The sequence below is a fragment of the Siniperca chuatsi genome, linkage group LG7, assembly GCF_020085105.1.
Source record: "Siniperca chuatsi isolate FFG_IHB_CAS linkage group LG7, ASM2008510v1, whole genome shotgun sequence".
In the NCBI taxonomy this organism is placed as follows: domain Eukaryota; kingdom Metazoa; phylum Chordata; class Actinopteri; order Centrarchiformes; family Sinipercidae; genus Siniperca; species Siniperca chuatsi.
The window spans coordinates 24,838,548-24,857,300 of NC_058048.1; the positions used below are offsets into that span (position 1 = coordinate 24,838,548).

At 39.1% G+C, this 18,753-nt stretch overlaps 1 protein-coding gene across 4 annotated transcripts in view; it reads right to left on the reverse strand.

Moving 5' to 3' along the window:
- Nucleotides 1-18,753, reverse strand: part of cadm2b (cell adhesion molecule 2b) — a 164,811-nt gene that overhangs the window by 12,152 nt on the left and 133,906 nt on the right. For all 4 annotated transcript variants that reach the window (XM_044202895.1, XM_044202894.1, XM_044202892.1 and 1 more), the window contains 3 exons: nucleotides 16,187-16,336; nucleotides 6,499-6,651; nucleotides 5,549-5,686 (listed from right to left, as the gene is read on the reverse strand). In XM_044202895.1, the coding sequence (XP_044058830.1) occupies nucleotides 5,549-5,686; nucleotides 6,499-6,651; nucleotides 16,187-16,274 (379 nt within the window). In that variant the 5' untranslated portion in view covers nucleotides 16,275-16,336. The remainder of the gene's footprint in view (nucleotides 1-5,548; nucleotides 5,687-6,498; nucleotides 6,652-16,186; nucleotides 16,337-18,753) is intronic.

Below are 18,753 nucleotides of genomic sequence, written 5' to 3' on the forward strand. Positions count from 1 at the left end.
TTAGCAGTTCTTAGGGTCTTTAATTTTACATAGAAACTTGTTTCCTTAATGAACATTATTGCACATTTTGTATTTTGGTGTTTGGTAGTTAAAGGGTAAAGAGGCATAAGGGACATGCTAACAACTGCTCTGCTGGTAAATTAGTGGTTGGGTTCCTGTGCGAGATGGCAAACGTAGTTGATTTTCTACCAGTTTGAATCAATGTGGTCTTGGGTAGTACAATGCTTAAATATGTTCACACAGGAACATTTTAATGTATTCATTGGTACTAACTGTCTATGATGTTGCAGACTTATTTTATTATTATTTCTATTTGCAGACTTATTTTATTATTATTTCTATTCTATTAGTACTTCTATTCCTGTGTGCATTGACGTGATAGTGAGCAGCTGTAACAAAAGAGTTTCCCCTTGGGGATCAATAAAGAATTTCTGATTCTGATATCCATTAAGCTTTGATTACATGTTCGTAACATATTTTTTTAATTTATAATGAAATTGTACAGTAACAGCTGTTTAAAATGGCTTCTTCGTTTATTCCCCAGAGGCTTTTATATTTCAGTGTTTACTTAAACTAAACAGCTAAGTAGTTATAACACTGTTAGACTAACAAAAAAGACACAGGAAGAAACCATTACAATTTACAATTCAGTTCAAATAAAAATTAAATGAAATAAAAAGCTCATAAAAATTCTGGCTTTATCCTACCATAATATTTTCAGCTACTATAGCAGATGAGACCAGCACAGGTTGGCAGGTACTGTTTTGTACTATACTGTCAGCACACAACTGGGCTGAGTAGTGTAGCCAGGGAACACTGTTTCCAACAAATCTTCTCTGACTGTTGTTGTTATTCTAGACATTATTACAAATGGCTGAAAATATGAAATCTTAAACTAATAAAATCAGAGAAGAGATGTACACTGAGCTCAGGCCCGTCTTTACATAAAGCAAATGATGCTGGAACGCTGTATTGCTGTTATGAAGTCACACAGGATCAATGTCCAGTGTATCTGGGAATAGCAATGCAATATCTCTACTTAAGAGAATTAATTGAAAATAACAATTTCAAAAGCCTAAATACATTCACACATACACGCAAATAAATACTGTTAATTGTTAAATTTGTTTTTATTTTAAAATGATTTTACCATAAAAATTAAGAGTTTCGTTTTGATATCTTGATTTTTACAATGGTTCAGCTGAAAACACGTTTTATCTTACATTTGGCGATCATGGAAATAGCCTTCTATAACTTCTTCCATAGCTTCCAGGCCCTTGAAATGCTTTTCAACTAAGTTCTGAAGGGGTAAACAGATTTGTTGTTGAACTTGAGGGACTGTGGAAAAGCGAATCTAAAAATAGCTCGAAACCACTATCTAAGGCAATAAATGTGAGAAAACACTTTGAGGTTCTTCAACATGCTGGTCTACTCCTACAATGTGATTCATTTGTAAAATTCTGTCATGGTTTTGGGTTTGTGCTCAGCTATTTCCTGTTTTCTTTTGAAATATTCTCCTTCCCTCATGTGTTGTAGTTTTGCTTCCTGTCTTGGGTTACCCTTCCTGACAGGTTTGATTGCCCTGATTAGTTTCTGCTGTGTCTCATTCACCTGTGTTCTCTTTGTGTTTGCTTTGTTCAATGTCAGATTGTCTTTGTTGTTTGTAAAATGTACTGGCCTTGGTTTCCCGTGTGTTCAGTTTGGACTTATCTTGCATGGATTTTTGGATTTTGAACCTTGCCTGCTCCTTGTTGGATTTGTTTGCCTGTCTTGGACTGCCTTCCCGATTTGGACCTCTGCCTGCCTGACTATCCGTATAAGCCTTTCTTCTTTAATAAATTACTGAACTGCATCTGCCTCAAAGTCTGCATTTGGGTCCTATTCCAGTGTGTTCTGTTTCCCTGCTTGACACCCACATAACAAATTCTCAGATATCCCTCAGAATATTTCCTCCCTATCTTAAAAACACAGAGTGGCTAAACAAAGGCGCTATAGAAAACATTATGAGCCAGGGAACAGACGTTATTCATAATTGAAAAATAAATGTCACGATTCATCTAATTTTGGATTAGATGAGGATGAGAATATTAAGTAAAGTAATCTTCTCAGACAGAGGACAAATAAATAAACAACCACAGTACTGAAAGTGATCCGTCAACTAATTCTGAAAAATCAACAGATGAAGAGGAACCTGATCACAATGATCTTACACTCTGGTAAACACTATCGCATACTGCATCTCATGTCCATGAGAACACACACCCTAAGTCCCCCTGGCTCATTAATCTACTATTAAAGTGGAGATTTATCAAGTTTAAAAGGGGCTGTTCATGTTGTTGTTTTTGTTAATCAACACAACAGTTGTGAAAAAAATGTAAATTATGAACTTTAGAATTGTTTTAACTATGGTGCAGACTGTACCAGTTCCCCTGGTTGTTAATTTAGGCAAATAGTTGAGACTTGTCCTATTTAAAACAACTAAAATATGACCATCAGAACAATACAGTATATTCCATATGTACATATGTGCTTTTCTTTATTTAGTAGGAATGAAGTTGCTTTAATAAGTTAACACAGTTAGTATATCATGATGTCAATTTGTACGGTGACACATTTCGGAGACCTGAAGGCCAGAAGTCTGGTGACACGATGCACTGATTTGCATATGAAAATATTTACTACAGGCCCTGCTCTTTGCTACAGTAAATGCTGTGTATGGGAAACACTGATCATCAGACCTCCTTTAGATTAGAGAAGCATGTAGGGAAAACATGAATCAACTGGACCAATTTGATTCTTTGATAGTAAACATGTCTTAAAATGTTTTTCCACTGAAGGGAGAAAGTTGTAACTTTTGTTGCTGTTCACAAAAGTCGACATGTTGGGAATATTGATGTGCGCAAACAGCAGAGAGCAAGCGATGTACATTATACAGCTGTAGAACGTAAGGGTGTAATTGTTAAATTAAAAACAAAGTTTGTGATATTTCATCTTTGCTCTGCTTGATCTTACAGAACAGGAGGGGAGCCCAATTAAAAAGAGCACACAGATTTAAGATGATTTATATATTGTCTAGATTCAAATGTCTTCATACCTTTTGTGTCTCTGTGACAGGAATATATAAGGCCACTTTATCTATGCAAAGAGTGACAGTGGGTGGATTTTTTTATTTATTTATTTTTCCTCAATAGATTACAATTTGAAGCCTGGCTGTCATTCAGTGACAAGTAATTTGTATGGCTCTATACTCTGCAAACAAATTATTTGACACTGGATGACAGTTGTATTTTGAGGTTTATAATACTGTGCTTCTAATATAAATAGTTGAAAAACAAATCATCAGAGCATGAAATACATATGACATGTTTTTGCTATTACACCTGCTGTCATCTTGGAGCTTTGTAGACTGGTCCCCGAGTGGGGATAGATTTGACTGACAGCAGACACTGGCGGCAATGATCTACCACAGAAGTACCAATGGCAAAACATGCTGCTCCCAGCACATACTCGCTAAAGAGAGCTTTAAAGCAGTACCTACAAAAGACTTGGATCCGGAGCACTGATTGACATTCCTCCTCTTTGACACTTTGACATGGAAATGAAGTTTTTAAGTTGAGCCCTGCAGTCTCTGCTTTGACTTGGAGATGCATCACACCAGGTCTGTTTGTCCAAGCGGCTTAATAAAACCCTTCGTACACAGGTAAAACTAATAAAACCACATTTGTATACAAGACAGCAGTTTGGGGCAGATGTGGGGCACATGATGTTTTTTAGATATATGTAATTCAAACATTAATGCCATTTCATACATCAAATATAAATGTAGAGAATCATTCTTGTTTTAATTTTCTTATACGTTTCTGTGATGCCTACTGACCTGGGAATGGGACGAAGGTATTATGTTTGGGGTTATTTTTATCCACAAAGGATGGAAGTTGGAGCTATGAGTAAAATTGTGGCACCTCTTATAATTTAACAGAGTTAAGAGTTCACTTTGTGGTTTGTTTTATGTACATATGTTAAGAATATTAAGTTTTTGAGCTTTGAAGATTAATTTTAAAGTATCTCAGGACATAAAGCAAAAAAAGAGATCATCTCAGTGCCTCTTGAGATGGATAGCAAGTCTTGGTGTGATGCTGTGTGCCAGCTCTCCACTGGCCTTTCAAGAATCTACGCGCATGTCATTTCAACAAGAAAACTTCATATCCCAGCCCCTCTCCCATCAATCATCATGCCATGTTGGGCAGACACAGACAGAACCACCAAGAAAAAGCTCTCTGGTGCAAATCTTCAATAAAGAGCAACTGTCACACTGAGTCTCCACAGCAGGCTCCATTACATTAAAGAGCTCCACACAGCTTACCTCTGCCATCAAATTGAGGAAAAACATTCCATTCCTATTCCTTAATGTTTTTGTCTTTTTGTGCTTTTTTTTAAAACAGAAATAAGATGGTGATAAAAGCTATAAAAACAAAGTGCAGAACTTCAGACAGTTTTGAAAGAGGTATCAAGAAAGTGAAAGCATGTAAGGCACACAGTGTGAAACCACAGAAAACTTCTGCTGGTTTAGTGTGATCAGCACACATTACACTGCACCATCTGCTGCCTAATGCATTGTCTCTGTCACTGTTTTTCAGTCTGGGTGAAGCTAGTTATGTTGCCTTTCTGAGTTTGCATTATTGTGCATTGTTGTATCCTGTTTGACTAATCTAATCGCTGCTGTTAAAAAAACTAAAGCTACTGCGAAACAAATAGGAAGCCCAGCGAGATCATCTGATCACATACAAACAGCGCTATGGTGGGTAGTACAGAGAATATGAAACCGCGGGATTAATTAAAAATGATATTTTTAGGTGAACATAAAATATGAAGCACACAGCCAAGATTACGAGCACAAAAATGGCATGCTTACAGTTCAGTACAGCCTCTCTGAGACAGGTTTTGGGGGGATAGCCTTCCTCTAATTCACCATGGCATACTTGACCAGTTTTGAAAAGCAAGTCATTTAAGTCATTTTATCAAGCAAAAATGTCAAACATTTGCTGGTTTCAGTTTATAAAATGTGAGAATTTTCCTTTGTCTCCGTTCTATATCATTGTAAATTTAAAAAAAAGCAAGAGCTTACATTTTCATTTTTGATGATCACCTTTAGTATTGCGTTGGATTGTGTTCCTATTAATCAACCAACTGAGTACGTCATTACTTTAGTGCCACTAACACTGAAAACAGAATGCTTGTTGTTGATGTCCACTTTATAATTAGAATCAATAAGAGGCACTCCTACATGTCTTCACCTTGGTCAGGTAGTGAAATGTGTATGGCTCCGCCAGAGTCCAGCAACATTTGGACAGCTTCCAATGACAGCAGCAATGCTGGCTGTGAGCCAGGCGAATCATGGCACAGCTAAACACCGGCCAGTGGAACAATGCATGAATATGAGCACAAAGGAATGCAGCGGCTGAATGACTTGACAGTAATGATGTCTCCAAGAGGGTACAAGTGGTAACAGAGGATACAATGCTCTGTGAAATCCACACCACATGCTTACCTTGGACCTCCTTGTCATTTCGGAACCACCGGATGTTGGCAGCTGGTTTGCTGCCCGGGGTGGTGCACGTCAGGGTGATTAAGTCCCCCTCCATGGCAGGCTTGGTGAATCCTGTGATCTCCGGTCGTCCTGGCACTCCTGTGGTGGATGGAAATATAATTACAAATAACATACTGAAAACATGTAAATGAGGAGCTGAGTAATAACCCAGTGAGTGGTATAGGCTGTATTCCTCTGACAATGAAAAATGATTTACTGATTGACAATAATTCACTTTCAGTAATTCATGCCTTCTTCTTCTCTCAGTGACAAGATCAAATTTAACTGTAAATTTACTGTATATTTTTTCTAAAGCTTTTTTAAGGAAGGACAAAAAGGAATGATAAAGAAATATGTAGTAGCATCACAACAATGAAAAACAACCAACAAAAACAAAACATTAGGAATTCCATAAAGCAGATGGTGGCTCACAATACATGGGAAACTAAATATATAAAATTCAAGTTTGTGGTTTATTAAATACATTTTAATTTCCGGTTGTGAGATGCCTGACGAAGGTCATCTTACAGAAACGTAATGCTAAATAAATGTACTGTAAGTGTTGACAGTGTGTGGGAGTTGACTTTTATTTTTTGTCTATTTCTGCATATCCTTCAACACACCTGTCTGTCTTAAACAGGTGTGGAAAGACTCATTGAGTTTTTTGTGGCTGTCCTGCTTTGCAGAAAATTAAATATAGTAACACTACTAACTTGCAAGCTTAACCGTCATCTTTTATTCTAGTAGACAAGGGTAAAATGTAATGCAGAAATGTTATTTTTCTACAGTGCGTGCTGAAGAAAAACAACAGACTGTAATTCAAAATGTGCAGGTATTCGTGCTGTCAGTAGGTGAAGAATTAGCCACAAGTAATTGGCCTGTGGAGACTGGGCCAAAACGGACATGCTCACCCAGAACGGTGAGAAAGGCCTTGGTGGTCTTGACAGGCATGGTGAAGAGCGAGCAGGTGTACTGGCCCTCGTCTGATAGGCTGACGTCACCGATTCTGATGGTGAGCTCCTGCCATGAAGCTCGCACCAGCTCGATTCTGTGGTCCCTCAGAGCTGTATAAGGAAGGATGACACAAAGAATCACAGAGCAACAGAAAAAAAGACAAGAGAAAGTTCACTAATGAGCAAATTCACACTGAATTCAATGATGGCAATTAACTTGTAGAAGTACCATTTGTAATTCAGATGACCCTCACCAGAACAAGGGCGAATGCACTGTGCTTTCAGTTATTTCAAATAGTTGTCAAAAACTGCTAACACATACTGTGGCCAATGATTTGAAACATTTTCTTTACATCTGCATTCTAGGCTGGCAGTCTTATTCACAGTCATTGAGAATACAGAAGCCATTAGCGGGATGCACTGAAGCGTAGCAGCAGAAAAAGCTTATAGTCCTAGATTACAATATCTATTTAGGTAATCACTTACATTCCAGGTATTGATTTACACTCACTTTAACACTTTTAGCAACTGGCTCTGCTGTGACATTTCTCACTTTGAACATTGATACCAAAACCTTACCCTGGCCTTCTACAGAACCACTTAGCCTAGAGTTACTATGAAAAAGACAAAAGAATTACATAAGTACTAACAGAATATAGTGCAGATAACGGCTGACCAATAATTCAATGTAGTGTTAATTAACTGTCAGCGGTATCACATTGTTATTTAAAAATTTCTGTTGTCCAAATTAATGATTTTAAGAAAATTGTAATGAAAAACCAAGAAATTAAAGATGTAATGCATATCCATGGAACACACTTTACTGTAATGAACCTGAATTTGATTATTTTATGATTTTTTTCATGCATTTGCTTTATCGTGAAATGCATCAATATTATTAAAACATTCTTGTTAATATTGTGATATTGATTCCAATCAAACCGCCCAGTCCTAGTGCAAACTTCAGGTAAAAAACAAAACAACAATACTGCTAATAGTAATTAAAAAACAGCTGCTACAGATACACACAAATTAATCACTACTACTAATAAGGTTCATGATACAATAATCATGACAATGAGCATTCTTAAAACACAGCTTGAAATAAAACCTTCCAGTGTGTACCGGACACCTTCACTACTGCTCATTTAGATGTGACTACATCCTCATAAAGCTGAGAAAACCACGCAGCTAAGCTGAAAAAGGTCATCTCACACCTGTCATCTCTTATACAATTTCAAATTCAGAATCACCTGCTCCTACAAGCGACCAACCACAGAGGGCAGGAAGGAAAGCGCTCTTCATTGAATAAATTACACATTCTTAATCCTCACTCCCTTTAGGCCTGGCCAGCTTTCTCCCTGGACGCTCTTTCATCTGAAGTAATTTGAACTCTATTGGATTGTACTACATGAGGCAAATGTGGCAAAACGCAGCAGAAGCAGGTGTTGATTGGGATTTAATCAACATGGCAAATCTAAAATGGCATCAGATAAAGAAGACATCTCTATGAAAATCATTAATCACCTGCTCCGTCCCATTTATTTGATTTTGGTGATAAACATACACAGCAGACATGTGATACACAATTAAATTAGATTGGCTGAAATGATTATTAGATTTAAACAGACATAGGTCATTATCAGCAATGCTGTTCTTCAGCTTCAATTACACAATATTATTTGATGATCAGTATCCTAAAATCACACACACATACTAAAAAGAGAAAAATAAAGATTGGCTATAAAGATTTTGATGGCCCTAAAAAGTTCCTTATTAGTGACTCTTTGTTATCCAAGAACAAAGAGTAGTGTAAATAAAAACAATCTTCAAGCCAGAATTAAAATTTAATAACAAGCTGTGCCATCAGAGAGCCAGCTTATTATCTGCTACGGAGCTTAATACAAACATTTGATAGTCTTACTGTAGCAAACCACATCCTGAAACAAAGTGGCCTGATGTTCTTTGTAGTTAAGCATCCTCACTACAGAGCTTGAAAATGCCCAGAGGCTCTGGCAGAAAACAGCAAACGCTTTGGTGGATGGATGCATTGGAGAGGTGATGGGGTCTAAGCAAACATCGTACAGGAACTCAGAAGATACGGAAGTACAGGCTGAGAGGATCAAAGCCTTGGACAAAATGACATACTGTACTTCCCCTGGCCCATATCCCTCTATCTCTGCAATGCACAGAGAAAAAACAGGGAGAAACAGACCGACTTTTTTCTTCTTAACCCCCTGTTCCTCAAAGCCTCTGAGAGACTGATAAATGTTCTGGCTGTTTCCTAAGAGGGATTTGTTAAGGAAAAACAGACATCTTTTGGTTAAAGTGATAGTCCACCCAGAGTTTATAGGTGTAAAAAGTGAAAAAATTCTAGTTTACTCCAGTAACTGTGATCAGTTTGAATTTATGTCTGTTACAACAGATTTAACGTTAACAAGATTTTCAGAAAACAACAACAAAATAATCAAACTGCCCGTAGAAACTTCCCAAACTACTGTAGCATGATGCACTTCTTCGCTGTCCATCTGAATGGTCAGTCTGATCCAAACAGTCATCGTTTTGGCAAAATATGGATGGAGCTTCCATGAAGCACCATTGCCACCCTTGAAGCTCCATAGTAGTGTATTTAGCCATATTACACCAAAATTATGACTGTTTGGAACACACTGAGCATATGGTTGGACAACAGAGAAGTGGATTATGCTGCAAGAGTGGTTCTAGAAATTTTTTTGGACTGGTCTTGACAACAGCGGCTGATAATTTCAAGTGACATTTAAAGTACCAAGTACGCTACATTTTTTCTATCTACTGAACAATATCACAATACCATCAAAGAAGAACTAAATCTAACTGTCAGTACTGATTCAGATAGTTTGAACCCAAGTAGTGGCTGAGAAACAACTTACAGTTAAATAAAAGATGGACTTGACTGATGCATTTTTGATAGACAGCCACTGGCACTACACAGCACGTGAATCAATGACATATTGATAGAATGAGATGTACAAAGGTTTGAATAACCCAAAGACAAGTGTTATCTATTACTCAAACAGCACATGGCCAGGAAACCATACTACTAGAATCCAATCCAGGCTAGAGGCCCAGATTGTGGGCAGATCCGTCACAATCAGACCCAAATGCCAGCGGCTGACAAAGCTTTTTTCCAGGTGCTTTAGGAAATCAATGTGATGAAAAGGTTCATTTCCCCCAAACCCTAGATAGCTCCTGCGCTGTTCATTCTGCTTAGGAGGAAGCATAAATCTGCACCCTGACCTTGTGTATGCTACAGCCTTGCAGCATGGCAGCTTAATGTGCAGTACATCTCCTGTGATGGAGGCCTTACCAAGGCTGTCTCAAATCAGTAAAACTGACACCCTGGTTCCCCCTCAGAGCAAGGAATACTGTTGTATGGCCCTTTGATGTAAAGTAATGTTTGCCTTGTTTCCCTGACAGTCTTTTGCACCACCGACCATATCAGTGGAAGACCAGTCTGAGGTCTCCCAAGACAACTGTAGTTTGTCAGATTCAGACAACCTAGGTCAATTTTGCTAAAACTCATCTATGAATGTACTGTCCAAGAACCTGTTTTAACATGTGAAACAGCTGTTAAAATGACTTCTTATAATATGGTGCAATGTTTTTATGTGTAAGAGAATAGCTGCCAGTCTAGCTGGTAGCTACATTAGCTCTGTCCTCAGATAAAACTGGAAGCAGAGAAACTGAAGTGCACTTATCACATGGCATTCACTTCTGCACTCCACTGAGCAGCAGACAGATGTTAACCAATGTTTCTAATCCAAAACGATGAAGTATCTCCTGACAGTCCAGATAGAAAAGGACATTTTACATCTATCCCTTAGTCTTGGAAACAAGCCGATGGCTCTCGGGTTCAGCCAAAATATGTTACATCGGCAATAACGAGTGTCCCCATTTGGCATTTTTTGCATGGGCTGTAACCACTTTGAGCCAGTCCTGGAATGTGAAAGCACTAGCTGTCCTTCAGTGAGAACACAGGGTCCTGGCACACCCCCCCACTCTCCAGCCAGGGGCTCCACTCTGCAATTAGAGTGTGTTTGCTGCTGGCTGTGCTCACTCAGTGACTGTGTGGGCGATTCTGGACGTGTTCCAGGGCTAGTGGTGCAGGCAGGGGGCTCTTTCCCACCACACATGTGGCTGCAATTAAGAGAAGGAGAGGGCCTTGTTCCAGAGGGCCATTGTTACTGCCCGCACTCTCAGAGATCCCACAGAGCAGATGCTACTCAAATTGGACTCATTTTCAGCGCTTGAAGGACAGAAGGAAAGAAGGAGGAATTCTCCCAGCAGCTACACTATGTCCCCTCTTCAAGTGGTGAATAATGAGACTGAATATATTTTTGTCTGTCCATTTTTCAGCCCACTGACATAAGCCTGATTGTACACACGTGTCCCTTTTTTCATATGAACTCTCTAAATTCAATTTTTATTAAAACAAGTGCCAGTGGGGTTACATAATTATGTTGGTTTTCAATGGATTTCTACACATTTCAGGTTTTGTAAAGACATATTACAGTACAACAAATAAAAATGACTTAGCCCCTGTAAAAAACAAATTTACTAATAAACAATTTTCAGGCGGGTCTCAAACTTGTAAAGGAATTCAAAAACAACATATTCTTCATTATTCTAAAGAGTTAATATACATTATACATGAGAGTGCAGTGTGACACAGAGCTTAGTATAGTATATACAAGAGCAGCTCTTCACATTAGTGATAATAGCCAAGTCTATAGTGCCATAATGGTAGATTCACATTTCAGTGAAGCTGGAGGTAACCCAGTACACTTAAAAGCCCATTAGTCCCTGATGAAAGACATTAGCTGTGGCCATGAGACCCTTTCTACATTTTGTTGCCAGTAAAAACAGTCACTGAAAAGTAAACAAAACACTTGCGGCTTGTGAAATTTTCCTCAGCATCACTTCAGAGTGAGATTCCTTTCTTGAGATATCTGAAGAAAATGTGCAAAAGCACGATATCCAGTTATTATGAAATCAACTTCATGGTATGTTTAAGTCTTACACACTTAACTTTTTTTTCAATCTTTTTTCTTCTTTTAATGATTTTTTCCCTCTTTTACACTTTCCTCTTGCTTTCCAGATGTATCCAGAAAACAATAATGCAAAGGCAAATGCCAAATAAATAAATACAAGAAAACAACAACAACAATAATAATAATAACAACCTGAATATGGCAGTTCATGTCAATTTCAAAATGAGAATAGATTTACACACAGATATCTGAGACAGAGTTGAGGTAAGTGTCCACTACATTATGTTCATCACTACACCATCAAATGTTTGTGTTTACTAGAATGGACGTTGGAATGTACTTTCAATCGTGCTCACTCCAGTAATTGCATCCTTGGTAATTATCCTTCATTCTCTCAAGCTAATGAATGTTTTAATGCTCACATTAGAGCATTCATTTAGCACATAACAGCATTTTGATTACTACAAGCCAATTAAGATCAATTTTGCTTTGTGACCTTTATGATCCAGGCTGAATGCCCCAATTAAATGTCATGAATGATGAACCATAAACTTCTGAGAGATGGAATTGAGATGAGGAAGTGTGATGTATAATTTGCGACAGCATGTATGTATATGCTAAATACGTCTCCATATCTTTGCTACAAACACATACTGTAGATCAAATGAGCAATTTGTTATCTGCCTTTGACATGCAACCTGCAGTAGCTTCCCATTAATTGCATTATTCATATTCACCGTATCTGACAAAAGATTCTGCTTCCATCCTGCATACCTCCAGGAATGTCATTACCATTGTCTAGCATTGCTACTTTTTTTTATCCTTTTCCCACAGAAGCCAAAAGTATATCATAATGAAGACAGCAAAGGACAGCTCTGCTCTCATTTGTCCTGCTCAGTAATAATAATTCATAACCCCGGCAACATATAAAAGGGATAATTCTACAAAAGACATATGGTCCAAATCGATTTCTTCATCGTGGCAGCCCACCACAGAGCCGCTCCCTTCAACAGTCCCCACTAATTGGTCTAATGTATGAATGATGTGTTGGCCTGGCTATTAAGGGGATCCATCTCTGTTGTCTCAGGTCTGTGGCGGTAGTGCGTAGGAATCTGCATGCTGGTCTTTGCCATAGTGTAGTCTGAAGCCTCTGAGGTGGCAACAATCAACTAAGACTCAGATATACATAATGGATGAGGAGGAGCGTGCCAAGGAACCAGCTGGCATGATATAAAAGGAGGGCTGCGTTCAGCTTTAGACAAATGTGCAGAGACAGTCCAACCCATATGGACCGGCTTTGTGAATCCAGCAAGGTTAACACTCTCTTGGAGCTCCACGAGGTTTAACTGAGCCTCTTATGGGAGAGGATGAGATAGAGGTCCTACTTATCGTTCAGTCTCACCAAAGATACATTAAGCCATTGAGCTGTCACCTGCTCACTATTTCCTTCCCACCTGCAACCTGCATCTCTTATCCTCTGTGACATCGCTGTGCAGACAAATTATAGGTCACAACTTGTAGGACGCACTGCTAGGATTCTGTTCTACCTACCTATCTACCTACCCACCTACCCGAGGACTCCCTATGGGTTTATAAACTAATAGTGCACAATTGTGATGACCTTCTGTCAGAAGATAACTGAAGTATTCTTGTCATTAATGGAGACTGTCCTTACCAGAAAAATGACGGCATCAGTCGTTTGTTCAAATGCTTTAAATGACCTATATTTATGTTTTTTTGTGGTTGAGCAAAGCAAAGGCATAAGTATTGTGACATTGTTATAGTGACATAAGCATTATGGAGAATGTTGGGGTCAATGATTGAGCATTCATATTCTGTCCCCTACCAACTGTCAATATTTGTTTCTTGACCAATATCTTTTCCTAACCTTATCCAGGTAGTATAAGTGGCCTCAACTTAAGCAAACTTTTACCATAGAGGTGGCAGATCAGAAAACGTTGTTTTGGAAGGCACTGACAAACAACCTATTCTGTCATTACGTATTATGATTTGCATTACAGGCCCTCATGTATGAATAATGTCAAAAGATACACATACTTGCTTTTCTTACTGTTACATTGGAGCAGACTTATGGTATTCAGTGTCTTTAAAATTCAAAAGACACAGACATCCATTTTCTCCGTGGCTGTAAAAGCTACTCTTTGGGGCTTTTTTTGATATTCTCATTTGTCAGACCTGAATTAAAATGGAACAAATTATAGTCAGGGCAAAGATCAGATTTTGTCTTACTTTACCCAGCAGCTGTCAAACTCAATTGATATAGTACGGAACTTCAGCCTCTTTACAGATGTTTCTCTTTACTCCACTATAGCTGCTCAAAAGGATTTAAAAGGTCATTTTAATACTCTTTTTCCTCGTTCACTATTTTATGTCAAACTCCAAACACATCCAGACAAATGCCCTTATCTTTAATAACAAGCTTGAGGGAAAGAGCGAAAAAAAATGCCTTACAGAGCATTTTGTCTAATTTAAGACGGAACAGCAGATGTATTTTTATCATTATTACTTGTATGTGTTGAGCATCTGGAATCACACATAAAAGCTGTAAATGCTGAATTTCCTTTGGATTACACATGCACAATGACAAACTACCTTTGTGAAGAGAGAGTGGGAGAAACTTGTGCATGTGCATCAAATGGTAACATATGGCCATGCTGTCATGGACACCCAAGGGGATTGTAGTAAGCAGAGAGATGGACGACAGAGACAACAAGCACAGGGAAAGGAAAGATTTCTCTAAACAGCAGGTAAAAAAGATACCAAAACATCTTAACACTGAGAACAAGAAAATGCAACATAGCTGCATTAATCTAATCTCCTCAGTGACAGCAGTCTATGACCAGCTGTTCATCAGAGGGAGAGAACAGCCTGCCTCAAGCTCAGCCAGTCTGCAGTTAGTTGTTGGACTGAAAGGTAGCATAAGGTTGAATCTAACATTTTTCATTGGCTTCTACAAGAAGGCACAACAAACGGGAGAAGAAGGACAGTTGTAGCCCTCTGCCAAGCAATTAACTGGTGATTTGGCACAGCAGAGATTTCTTCCCAGGTGTCCCACCCTCTTCCTCGCATGAAACCTGTGTTGTTCCACGCCTCCCGTTTCTCCTGATGGCCTCACAGGCATCGTATTAGTTGTGCCAATAAAGCTTTTCATTTGGCTGTTTAAAAGGAGATGGAGAGGAAGTGTTCCCACACTTAGCCCTGGCAACCTCTGCTGAGTGGACTACATTCATTTTGTCATCTGTATTGCTCTGGAAAAGGATTCTGTCATGCAATATAAATGGCTGCCCAAGAAGGGCAAAGTGGCTCATACATATTGTGCTCTCCAAGCTCTCCTTACATGCTTATAACAGCAGCATTCTGGATTTACATGTGGACACAGACTACTGCTTTTTATTCACAGGAGATGAGAAATGTGAACAAAACACAATTAACTGGCTTCATTCAGGCTAAATGAAATAATCAAAAGATAAGATTTAAATGATTCATCATGTGTTACATCTCTTCAAAGTACAAAGAAGTGAAGGTTTTTGAGTTTTTCTCATATATATTTGGTGATTGAAATGGTATTGCAAAATCAAGTATTGTACACCAGAGAATACAGAAAAAATACAATAAATACAACAATAAATAAGAATGGTTTTGGTTCAATGACTTCAATGAATGCTTGAATTCAAATCCTTTGGGCACATTCACACCATTCACACAAGAGTATCTATTTAAGATTCAGTTAACTTTCGTTTAATTGTATTTGGAAGTAATTTCATCTAATAAAACACCTTAGACCTCATTACTAAATCCAATCACTTGTGAGGGAGAAAGTATTTCTTCAAACCACACTGTGACTCTCATTCTGCTAGTTCACTCTTGCGTCTCTCTCTCCTATCAATTGTTATTCAAAGGGAAAGTTAATCTTCAATCACTGAACCAATGATATTGTATTAGCTACAGCATAAATGAAATGGGTAATATGCTGTGAGAAACACTGAAAGATGAACACCCCAACCCTTACAAGACCAGTCCACTGTTATACTCCCTTTCACCCCAATTCCAATTTATCAACTCCAGACTTTTGTCACCTTTAAATTGGATTTGGCTGGTGAGAGCACATTATAATTCATTCTGGCTCGGGCCTTGTTTCACGAGGTTGCAACAGTGTGCTTCCTTGTCAGTGACACCCAAACAGCTATACAAATGTAGGGCAGCTAAAATGCTAATTAAGCCCAATCATCTCACAATCCAGAGGCGTTACTGTGTTGTAAACAACACTGTCAGTGTTGCGTGATTACAAAAGTTCAATTTAAAAACAGTCTATTTCTGTTTAGTTTGTGCCCTGGGACATCAATGGAGACATAAATTCATTAAAAGTCTGCTTTGACAATACAAGTAGGCCTAATGTATTTCCCTCTTATCTCGTCATTTTCCTGTATTCAGTCAATTTGTGTGCTCATAGGCCAGCAGTCAGAGACAACTTTGCACATTCCAAATTTGAAAAATTGATGAAGTCGTCTCCAGTAGTAATATAATCTGGCTAAGACATCTTTATCATCTCTCATCATTTTATGATTACAGCCATTATCCCCAGGAATATTACTCACCTTTCTTGTCCCCAAAGAAAAGGGTCTGTTGTGCAGGGTTTGACCACTGGAGGGAAGTGTTATCATTGTAATCCACACGACAGGTCATGTTGGCTGTGCCCCCCTCCACCACCGTCACATTCTGAGTTATGGGGAACTGACCTTGGCTACCTGTGGGATTATGAGACAGAATTTGAGGTCATGGCCGTGACATGAATAGATTGCTGTTTTGTACTGGTTGTTACTGTCCTTTCATTTAATCACATTAATGTACCATTCAGACTTGACACCTTTCAAAGTTAATGTTCTGTCATCATATTGCCCAATTACCTTAATGTCTTCATTACATCACAGTAAACCAAAGATAACTTAATGGAAACCAGGTTGACATGGACTCCAGCCTTCGACAGCTGTTGGAGCTAGAAAACAGTCGTTTTTTTTAAACGGTGGAAACAATGGTAGGTTTTACTCTCCCAGAGCGCCTTCCTCGCTGCCTTATTGCAGGGCCCTAATTGGTAGCATGGCCTAATTAGAGGTAGTCATGTTCTGCTGTAGAGTCTAGAGCTGCAGCTGGGTGGTAAATTGACACATAATCCTAGACACTGTGGGCCTTCGATCCGAGCGACTGCCTTGCCCTGAAACAGCCGCTCGTCACAGTGTGCAGAAGACATCCAAATGAGGCCTAATCACCCAGCCTTGCTGGATTTTACCTTCTTATTCCACATTTGTACTTCGTCTCAGCAAAGTCCCCTAATTACATTGCAGAGGCATTTCTATCCTGACTGTGTTTTATTGAACCCTGCCAAGCATCAGAAACAGATGTCTAAAACCAATATTCTTTTCCGGGGAATTGTGAGAAGACAAAGTGTAGGCTAATATGAGTCTGACCAGACTGGCCCCTTTAGGATGACAACAGTAAACAACAACTGTGTTAGAGCTCTTGAGTTCATGCTTGAAGCTGAATGTGCTGTATTTGCCTGGGAGCATTTCGCTGTCCACAAGCTAATCTTTGTGTATGTTGTCTCTTGATTTCACAGATCTGCTTTGTCTTCCTCTTGCAATGTGCCTGAATGTGAAGGTGACATTGTCTCTGCCTCTCCCAGGTAAAGTTCGCCACAGGGACATTTCAACTAAGGGAGCAGCTGTCTGGCTCATTAGTCCAGCTCAAATGGGGAAGCAGAGGAGGCTGGGACAGCTAAAGGTCCGTGGACCTTCCTTGACCTCGATTGTCCTGATGGAGACCATTGTCAGCTAGAGGTGAAGGTGAGGCTGACTATAAATAGTAATGGGAAAATGATTCCAACAGTGCACATTACTTATCTGCTCATTACACTCCATCACACAATATCACATCAACATGTCACCATTACAATGATTCAAATGTCAGCTAGGTAGTCCAACAAAACCAGCTAAACATGTCATCTTAAAAATGGAAATGGATGCGGATGCACTGTATGGGGGGTACCATGTGGAGGTGTTGTTGTCAGTTCCTGCATGACTTTTTTGTCATATCGTCTATCCCACCATCTCTCCAGTATCTTTTCCGTCTGTCTCCAGTGTATACTGCTCGCTATTCACAGAAATGCTAAGAAAAAAATCCAAAAAGTAATGTCTATAACTCCAATCCCTCAGGTTTTACTCTGGTTGAAGTATGTAGGACTGCTTTAGCAAAAGCCTTTTGTTGAAATTCATTTAATTATGCCTGCAAGGCCAAGAAAGGCTGTTCACGTAATCAGAAGTTGGGCCGCGCCACAGTAGCTCACCGGGTAGAGCGCGTACCACATATCAAGGCTGAGTCCTTACCACAGAGTTGGAAACCGGCCCCGGGCCCTTTGCTGCATGTTATCCCTTCTCTCTCTCCCCGCCTTTCCTGCCACTCTCTACTGTCACTATCCAAATAAAGAAAAATGCCCCCCCCCCCCGCCAAAAAAAACCCTTAAAAAAGAAGTATGGCTGTGTCGTGGGCATTGTTTTAAAGGAAGTGTCAGTGCAGGTTAGTGTGCATTGCAGCTGACTGGGCTTCACCTAATACATTCATGAAATTCCACTGTTTTGACATTCTGTAGCAGTCTAGTGTGTGGCAAATGCTGTCCTTTTTGTGGAAACATAATCCCCAGCGCGCCAACTACAGAGTGTATTTCATTTTTTTTGAGATGGTGATTGGAGGGCGGTCGGCCTTACTTCTACAGTACAGTGCCAAACAATATTCTAGAAAGTCACTGAACCACAAACTGCTCCAAGGACGCTACACTGTGCTGTGTGACCCTGTACACTGACCTCGCTTTAAAGAAGCATATGTTCAGGTGTGTGTGACAAGGAGGGATATTCCACAACATATTTCATTTAAATTGCATAACTTGTAGCACATTTTTTACAAAAAGATGTGGTAGCACTTTACATTGCAACTCTGTAAAAAGAGGATAATAAACTGTTATTATCTTGTATTGGGGTAATGCCATGACAATTACAAAGGTAACAACCAGATAATATCATGGTAATAACAAAGAGAACTACACACCCATTGTACACCCACACATTTTGCCTGATTAGACCTCCTCTACAAACTGCGTGGGCATGGGCATGTTGGA